At 37.0% G+C, this 10,078-nt stretch overlaps 1 protein-coding gene across 1 annotated transcript; it reads right to left on the bottom strand.

Moving 5' to 3' along the window:
* Nucleotides 1-1,563: 1,563 nt before the first annotated feature.
* Nucleotides 1,564-6,520, bottom strand: LOC138308671 (uncharacterized). The gene is made up of 4 exons (XM_069249707.1): nt 6,345-6,520; nt 3,406-3,599; nt 2,596-2,781; nt 1,564-2,126 (listed from the first exon to the last, which is right to left on the bottom strand). The coding sequence occupies exons 1-4, from the start codon at nt 6,518-6,520 to the stop codon at nt 1,891-1,893; spliced, it is 792 nt and encodes a 263-aa protein (XP_069105808.1). The 3' UTR covers nt 1,564-1,890.
* Nucleotides 6,521-10,078: the final 3,558 nt, after the last annotated feature.

The following is a 10,078-nucleotide window of genomic DNA, read 5'->3' as shown; positions in this document are numbered from 1 at the left end:
ACGTTTACAGTAGAACATCTACATTAACAATAATATCAAAATGTGACAAAATGTCAAATGTCACATTTCGGAAAGTAGCCCAAAGGTAGCTAAGGATGACTAATGTGACCAAGTATGTCTATACGTGACCAAGTATGACTACATGTAACTAAGTATGACTAATTAAGACTACATGTGACCAAGTAAGACTACATGTGACAAAGTATGACTACATGTAACTTAATACGACTAAGTATGACTACATGTAACTTAGTATGACTACATGTAACTTAATACGACTAATTATGACTACATATGACAAAGTATGACTAACTATGACTGGATGTGATTAGCGTGACAACATATATGTTACATCCTGACAGCAATTATTCCATGACAGATCATTCATGGCCGCAGACACTCTTTTTATGAGAAAATAAAACTACATTGTATAAGGTAATATGATATATCAACCAATAAAACACATGACACTTGTACTAACAATTAAAGAAAACGTTAGGTGTCAATTCCTTATTATCATCACAATTAATTCTGTCCACGTCAAAATTTACATTCATTTCATACTATTTCAATAGCATGATAGTATCAGGTGGACTATTTACAATGCTTAACAATCACCAACCTATTTGGTTATAGTGCAGTCAGATTAAAATACAACTCCGTTAAAATGTAGTGATAATGAGGATCTGTATTTTAATCAGATTGGTTATGTATAGTGAAACACTTAACCGATTAAGGGGATATAACTCGCCCTTACAACAGTTACTACCGCTTGCACTACGCTCTGACAATCTCACTTCATCCTTATTAACAACACATTATACACTGTATCGGCCTTTCACCAATGTCAAATACCTATATTGCAACATTCTTGAACCTTGGTAACAATACGCTGCCCTCCAAAAATTGTGTTACATATGGTAAAATTTGCTGACAATTTATCTCCAAGAAAATTCAAAAATACAATTAATGAGTTAGAGAAGATAAACAAGTTGATAAATAATATATACTTATGTCTGTATTAAAACGGTTTACATATTTCCATACTCTGTGTATATTAGTAAAACTGTACGTATATATACATGTAACAGACCTTTTGGAGGGCAGTGTATATTTCGATGACAATTATCAATACAGCAACAATTATTTTATGACAAAACAGTCTTTCACACCGATGCACATGTTAATTAATCTAAACATCCCATTTTGTCGACTTAGCAAAGAACAATGAACATCAACATTTATCTTTACAATAAACGGTATCATGTTATTTGACCATGTCTATAAACTTGCTAACCTATATAAAAAGAGGAGAAATAAGTATGTATTTAAAATCATTTATCATAGATTGTCTTCACCGCATTGCGTATATCATTCAACCTATATGGGGGTCACCTCCCTTGGTATAATGTAATTTAAGGCTCTATCAATAAATGATATTGAATCTACACTTTACATCTACAACATATAATATAGCTACACATTTATATTCTAAACATAACGATGTAACTACCACTTATAAAGGTATATGCACCAAATATAATTATAAGACATTTCTGGTATTCCTACAGTCGTGTCTAACAGTCAACGGTTGGGCGGTACTCCCAGTGAATGTTCGAGTCAGTCGTGTTAACAGTCAATAATTGGACAGTACTCCCAGCGAATGTTCGAGTCAGTCGTGTTAACAGCCAATGATTGAACAGTAACTCCAAGCGATTGTTCGAGTCAGTCGTGTTAACAACCAATGATTGGGCAGTACTCCAAGCGATTGTTCGAGTCAGTCGTGTTAACAACCAATGATTGGACAGTACTCTCAGCGAATGTTCGAGTCAGTCGTGTCAACAGCCAATGATTGGACAGTACTCCCAGCAAATGTTCGAGTCAGTCGTGTTAACAGTCAATGATTGGACAGAACTCCCAGCGACTGTATGGATCGGTTGTGTAACACCAATGTCTGATTCCGTCGTTATCTTCTGAAAGTCGGCAGAAATTCTTCAAATCGCCTCGACCTTGATAATGTATAGCTTCGTGAGGAACGGACGAATCCCACCGCTGACATAGTATTCCGGACACAGTAACGGTAACGCTTCCCTCGTATGGTAAGGACGGATCGTAACAGTCAACTGCTGTAAAATTAAATGTTATTAGTTGTAAGAATCACAATTCTTTTCTTACACTCAGTTACTCCTCATTTGAGACTAATGCATTTTTGAAAGCAGAACAATTTGTTATCGACCAGAATATCCCTAACAATAGTTATTCTTTGTTTTTTTATTAACATTATTAGCTAAACGTCATATTAACATTTAAATTTCTATCAATTTGAACCCTCACTTATGTTTCCATAGTGACTGATATTGCACCACATTAACACAAATTGAACCGTCGTCCAATGGATTTTTAGTCATCTTACAAAACCTATATATGTGTAATAATCTGGTTACCACGGAAACTAGAATTGATGAAAAATAAAACACAATTTACAGGTTTGAAAGGCGTTATCAGGACAAGTTCAGGCGACAGACAACTGGTCATTTGAAATGGCTTAGATGGAACTACCGCCCCGCTGATATAGATATTGTGATTATTACTTACATGAACATGAAACAGATGCTTGAGTGTAAATTCCGTTGACGACCCTGGCTACTGGAAATAACTCCTTTGCTTGCGGATCCGTGAGTGTCGTACATTCGTACATGGTGATGTTGGTGTCGTTCCCTGGGTGGTAGAGTCTGGTGTTGGACAGCAGATCACCATACATACCAGGAGTTAACATTAAACCTGTTACATAGACAGAGAGGTTTTCTTATACACTATTACAATGAGTATATACCGCTACCCCCCCAAACCACGCAACACTGCATACACATTTTATGATATCATATTATGATGTTAATATATAATCAGCAAACCAACTAATCTTATGACAACATACATATATTACTTTAAGCTCACCTTGGTCCGACCTGGTCCAAAGGACCAATGTGAGCTTATACGACACAGCGGCGTCCGACATCCGTCCGTGCTTCTTCATAACAGTTGATCAGAATTTAACAGAATTTGACTGATAACATCCTTATGGGGTACTGACTGAAAAATAGTACAAATGATTGGGCTGAACCCGATTGGGGCCTAAGGGATTGGGCCAAAAGAGGTCATTTTGGCTGTTTTCATATATTTTCATTATACTTTCTCTTTCCCGTTTGATCTGGTTTACCAGATGGCTATATCAGGTTATGAACTCCAGTCTGGTCAAGCGTATGCATATTTAACGTTTCTGTCGCGTCACTGACTGATACACAATGTATACTTACATTTAAATAAGTGATTTTTAAGTTATGTGGTCTTTGTAAAACATTTATTAATTATTATAAATTGAGAGAGAAATAATGAATTGTAACTCACCATGGCTGACGCAAGCGCTGTTTTGTGACGTAAGCTCCACACATTTTTCACTGAACTGACAATGATGACCGCCACACACACCTACCAATGTCTGTGGAATGGAAAACAGAAATACGTTGGCTACCTCATGCTCGATACGCGAGTTTGAGATGTGAGTAAAGTACGATTTACCGTCGAGAAGTCCCGCCTTCAGGCTATTTTGAAAGCACAAAAATCATGTCGTCAATTAATGCAGCTTTTTGTCTAACAGATAATCTGTTTGCAAGGCGAACGATCAGATCTTTGTATTTCCTTGTTATAGCTTTATCATTGACTTCCTCTTCCGAGACATTTCTAGTCTATATTACTGTTCTTAGAACGAGGTCTAAGGGGATGGTATAATGATAAAACGTTTTGAAGTAGGAAAGCATCTATACTCTACCACAATCTACCAACTGTCATCACAACTCATACAACAACAACTAGACTAGAGTAGCCCAATCACAATGAGACCATATTTTAGGGGTAGGACAAGAAAATATCTATCCTAAGAGAAGACTGTCTTAAGATTCGTTTTCTGCCTCCTGTAACCCCTTCCCGGAAAATTTTACAAAGAGGCGACGCGATTTACCCTCACCGGAAGTGCAGATATGTATGTCCAATAGGGTAGAAAACAGGGACATGCCAGTATCTAAAAAAAAACATGCGTAAAAGATGGCATATTGATGTCGCAGTCTCCCGAAATATAGACATCCACACATGCACCTCATTCCACACATGAGATACCGTTTTTATTTGACCCGTACCATTAACACGTTACAAGTTATAACACAAACCTGCAATGATCTTTCTTTTAAAAGTTCTCTTATGACCCTTCTTAAATCTGGTATATTTTTGGCATATATTGCGCCCAGTTCATCTCAATCTTATTAAAATACAGATCCTTATAACGACTACATACGATAGATGATAGTGATTATAAGGATATGTATTTCAATCAGATTGAGTTCATCTATTTCCTTTCTTAGGTCTGGTATACATGTGGCATACATTGCTCTTCAGTTGCTCCTTTATCAATACTTACATTGTTTGTTTGATTCATTATACCGCAGTCTCCCAAAACACGCACCTCGCACAATATACACGCAACACACCGCATACATCGGAGACCGTCCTTACATGCCCATAGCTGTTAAAAGGACGTTAATTAATCAAACAAACATGCTGCCTGTGATGTTGCTGCGACTGTTCTTGCTGGTGCTTATGTTGTTGCTCCTGTTTTGGTTTTATCAATATTTTAATGTTTTCGGGAATAAGAGAAGTCATTGCTCGTGGATTAGATTATATGATAAATTTCAGTCTGTCAACATTGACTTTAGATTTTAAGGATTTTCCTGTTCTTTCTAGGTTTGCATTTTCCCTTTGATTTCTACAATTGTGTATGGTCCTTCATAAGTTTTCTGTAATCCTGTAGATTTTCTACCATCTTTTCTTATATCATAGGCAAGCACTCTGTCCCCAACTTTTAATTCGGTTGACTTCTTTTTCTTGTTTATTTTATGGTATCTTGCCTTCTGTTTGTTTTGTGCAATTTCGATGTTATAGTGCATTTTCTGTTGTGCTTTGATTTGTTGTTGGCCCTGCAGGTAGGGCGTTAGAATTGTACCTGCTGCAACACGAACTTCCATAAATTTTGGCTCCGACCCCCCGGGGACAAGAGGGGCGGGGCCCAATAGGGGAAATAGAGGTAAATCCTATAAATCGCTACTTGTCCTAGAGTTCTGCATGGATTGTAACCAAATTTGGCCACAAACATCCTTGGGAGAAGGAGAACAGAACTTGTATAAATTTTGCCTCTGACCCCCTGGGGGCAGGAGGGGCGGGGCCCAATAGGGGAATTAGAGATAAATATTAAAATTGCTTCAGAAAAGAAACAATGAACCTGTATTCAGAACATTACTTGGCATTACAAACTAGGTGAGCGATACAGGCCCTCTGGGCCTCTTGTTTACTGGAGTAGAGCAGAATTAGTGGTTCTGAAATAAATATGAGTAGTAGCTAGTGTTGAGCAGGCTGTTGGTAGCAGTCAAGTTACCTCCCCTTGTTACTCTATATATATCATTAACGGAACCTGGGTGACACAATATTTAATCATACAAGAAATATTAATAGTTTTATGTCAATTCCTACCGTATTATTCGTTGGTGGGGGATATACAAATGGGTTCCGTCCGTCTGTCTGTCCGTCCGTACGAATGGTTTCCGGAGCATAACTCTAAAACCAGTAGACATATTTCCACGAAAACTTCATACACACATTGGTATTATGGTCTAGTAGTGCCTTTTGCTATTTTTAGGTTTTCATTTTTTGCATTTTTTCCGGAGCACAACTCTAAAAACCAGCAGAGATATTTCCATGAAACTTCATAGACACATTGTTCTTATGGTCTAGTAGTGCCTTTTGCTATTTTTAGGTTTTCACTTTTTTGTGCTTTTTTCTGTAACCATGCATAGAAACATTGCTGAAAATATCATATTTTTGTAGCAGGTTCATTTCCGGAGCATAACTCTAAAACCAGCAGATATTTCCATGAAACTTCATAGACACATTCTTTTTATGGTCTAGTAGTACGTTTTGCTATTTTTAGGTTTTCATTTTTTGCACTTTTTCCATTACCATGGAAACATTGCTGAAAATATCATGGTAAATGGTAAAGGTAAATGTTACTTTGCAAAACTCCACCCATCTTTTTGTATATAGTCTAATATAAATGTCAAGGCTGTATACCTGATTCAACAATTGCAGCCCCGCTCTACTTGAATTATACTCCATCTTTCTTTAGCTCAACTTCCTTTTTCCTGTTTTTATTCATACACATAAGTCTCCGCAATCAAACTTACTTCAGCTTTGATATCTCCATTGGCGGGGGATCTGAATGACTATGTCCTTGTTGCCGTTACATTTGCTGCTGATGATGTTGCTGCGGCTGATGTTGCTGCGACTGTTGTTGCTGGAACGGTTGTTGCTGCGGATGTTGTTGTGGCTGATGTTGCTGCGACTGTTCTTGCAGCGGCTTATGTTGCTCCTGTTTTTGTTTTAGCAATATTTTAATGTTTTCGGGAATAAGAGAAGTCATTGCTCATGGATTAGATTATATGAAAAATCTCCGTCTGTCAACATTGACTTTAGATTTCAAGGATTTTCCTTTTCTTTCTAGGTTTGCATTTTCCCTTTGATTTCTACAATTGTGTATGGTCCTTCATAAGTTTTCTGTAATCCTGTAGTTTTTCTACCATTTTTTCTTATATTATAGGCAAGCACTCTGTCAGCAGCTTTGAATTCGGTTGACCCCTTTTTGTTGTTTATTTTATGGTATCTTGCCTTCTGTTTGTTTTGTGCAATTTCAATGCTTTTTAGTGCATTTTCTGTTGTGCTTTGATTTATTGTTTTTCTTTTTATGAGTAGATTTTCGATGGCCTCCATAGAGGGTTCTGTTGTCATGGGCTGTGTGAACAAAATGATAAGAAATAATAACGCTTTAATATAAGCATTCTTTAAAGATTTTATCAGACCAGTTCTGAACACAATTTGTCAAACACGTCTATCTGTTTAAAATATTATCAGACAAATTAAGCAAGGTATGAATTTGAAGACTCTGAAGTGTTTCAGGAAAAAAGTCCAGACTCATCCCAGTGATCACATATTTTACGCTAATAGTCCGAGAGGTCTGCATGGATTTTAACCCAAATTTGGTTAACACGATCCTTTGGGAAATGGAAATAGACCTAGAGTTTGTAAAAATCTTAGCTTTGCTGTATTGTATATCATAAGATGACCATTAAGGTCTATGTTCTTGTTTGCAAGTATACCTTAATAAGTATTAGTGTATTGTTTACCAATTGTAACCAACTTTCTTTCACGTGAGATTTACTTTCTCGAAATTCGCGATCCGAGTAAAGTAGCAAAAGTTTATCTCCGCGAATTAATATCTATATAATATGAATTATCATTCAGTTGTTAAAACCGCAAATATTAGTCTTCGCGAACTTGTTTTGAAATGGAAATCATGAAACTAAATAGCTGCAAAAGAACGTTGGTTTAAAGTGATAAAAGGGACTTACTAAATTTAGCAAACATTTCAATTGTAAATATCTGTATAATATTTGTCACTGCTCATTGTTCGTCATCGATGATAATTATTATATGAATTTTTTCACAAATATATTACATGTAGCTTTGTTTTATTGATATAGAAAGGAACATGGCTGACAAGTAGTCATCTTGAGTTTCAACAATACGGGCACTTGCTTCACCACCAAAACTTGCTGTTAACTGACTGGGATACACAGCCTCTCGTCCATAAAGCATGAAAAAGGGCTATATTTTGTTGTTGACTGCGGTTTTGTGCGTTGGCGAACAGGGCACCATCTAGGTAATTGTCCCAGTCGGACTGATGTTCGTTCACCATTTTCCGTAATGACCAATGATAAATATATCATAATATTTATAACTATTTTAGTTACAAACGAATCACGTCGATGAATTAACGCTATTTAATTGGTACAGTAGCTTATTTGGCATGTTGGCCTAGTTATGATCTTAATAAAAGTACATTTTATTAGGTCATCTGACCCGAAGGATGACCTATAGTCTTCATGTTTCGTCCGTCGTCGTGCGCCGTCCGCCGTGCGTTAACTTTTCAAATCTTGAACTTCTTCTCAAGTTTGACCAGTGGGATTGAGCTGAAAATTACCTGAAATGATCCTGAGATGGTCCCGACAAAGTGTTGTTATTTTTCGGGTTGATCCGAAATCCAAGATGGCCGCCACATCCGCCATCTTGAAAACACATTTTGAACTTCTTCTCAAGTTCTACCGGTGAGATTTGGCTGAAACTTGCATGAAATGATCCTGACATGGTCCCGACAAAATGTTGTTATTTTTCGGGTCGATCTGAAATCCAAGATGGCCGCCACAGCCACCATCTTGAAAACACATTTTGAACTTCTTCTCAAGTTCTACCGGTGGGATTTGGCTGAAACTTGCATGAAATGATCCTGACATGGTCCCGACAAAGTGTTGTTATTTTTCGGGTCGATCCGAAATCCAAGATGGCCGCCACAGCCACCATCTTGAAAACACATTTTGAACCTCTCAAGTTCTACCGGTGGGATTTGGCTGAAACTTGCATGAAATGATCCTGACATGGTCCCGACAAAGTGTTGTTATTTTTCGGGTCGATCCGAAATCCAAGATGGCCGCCACAGCCCCCATCTTGAAAATACATTTTGAACTTCTTCTCAAGTTCTACCGATGCGATTTGGCTGAAACTTGCATGAAATGATCCTGACATGGTCCCGACAAAGTGTTTTTTTTTCCGGGTCTATCCGAAATCCAAGATGGCCGCCACAGCCGCCATCTTGAAAACACATTTTGAACTTCTTCTCAAGTTCTACCGGTGGGATTTGGCTGAAACTTGCATGAAATGATCCTGACATGGTCCGGACAAAGTGGTGTTACATCTCTGATTGATCCCAAATCGAAGATGGCTACCATGACACTATATCTAAATTTTCCATATGAATATTGCAAAGGTAATTAGATGACCGTTAAGGCCCTTGGGCCTCTTGTTTTCAGTTTTGTGTCTACCTTTAAAAATATCCCTCAAAATAATGAAATCATCATCAAAACAATCCTCGATTCTCCATGGGTTACTATCACTGACTTAATATCCACTCCTGGATTATCTCATAGTAAAACTGGAGAAAATAACTGATCAATTGCAGGCCCGCAGAGACCTTCTTTGAAGATTACAGAGAGAATGATGCATTACTTCAAGGCAACACAGGTGACCACAGTGTACTGTAGTACAATTTCTTTGATGCACATTAAAAGATCAAACTACCTGTGTCTTCTGGTGGCTTCAGTAAAAAGCTTTCCTATTGGATAGTCCAGAGATGGATATAACGTCAGTGATAGTAACACCAGGAGTATCGAGGATACATACAACATTACTAGCTATACGGAATTCGGTAAAATATATACCATTGGTTAAACAAGCTCTATCACGAAATTCAATAAAACTTTAGACTTTAAACCTTACGATCACCAATGTATAGTAGCACAACTGTATAACACAATAGCGTGGTGATGATGGAATTTACCAACAGTTTGATGTATGGATACTAGTTATCATTGCTGTATGGATACTAGTTATCATTGATGTATGGATACTAGTTATCATTGATGTATGGATACTAGTTATCATTGATGTATGGATACTAGTTATCATTGATGTATGGATACTAGTTATCATTGATGTATAGATACTGGTTATCATTGATGTATGGATACTAGTTATCACTGATGTATGGATACTAGTTATCATTGATGTATGGATAGTAGTTATCCTTGATGTATGGATACTGGTTATCATTGATGTATGTATACTAGTTATCACTGATGTATGGATACTAGTTATCATTGATGTATGGATACTAGTTATCATTGATGTATGGATACTATTTATCATTGATGTATGGATACTAGTTATCATTGATGTATGGATACTAGTTATCATTGATGTATGGATACTAGTTATCACTGAAGTAGGGATATTATTTATCATTGCTACATAGATATTATCTATCATTGATGTATGGATACTGGTCATGTGTTCTTTTGTACACGAGAAG

Source organism: Argopecten irradians, chromosome 15, assembly GCF_041381155.1.
Source record: "Argopecten irradians isolate NY chromosome 15, Ai_NY, whole genome shotgun sequence".
Taxonomy (NCBI): domain Eukaryota; kingdom Metazoa; phylum Mollusca; class Bivalvia; order Pectinida; family Pectinidae; genus Argopecten; species Argopecten irradians.
This window is presented reverse-complemented; position numbering and strand designations above follow the sequence as displayed.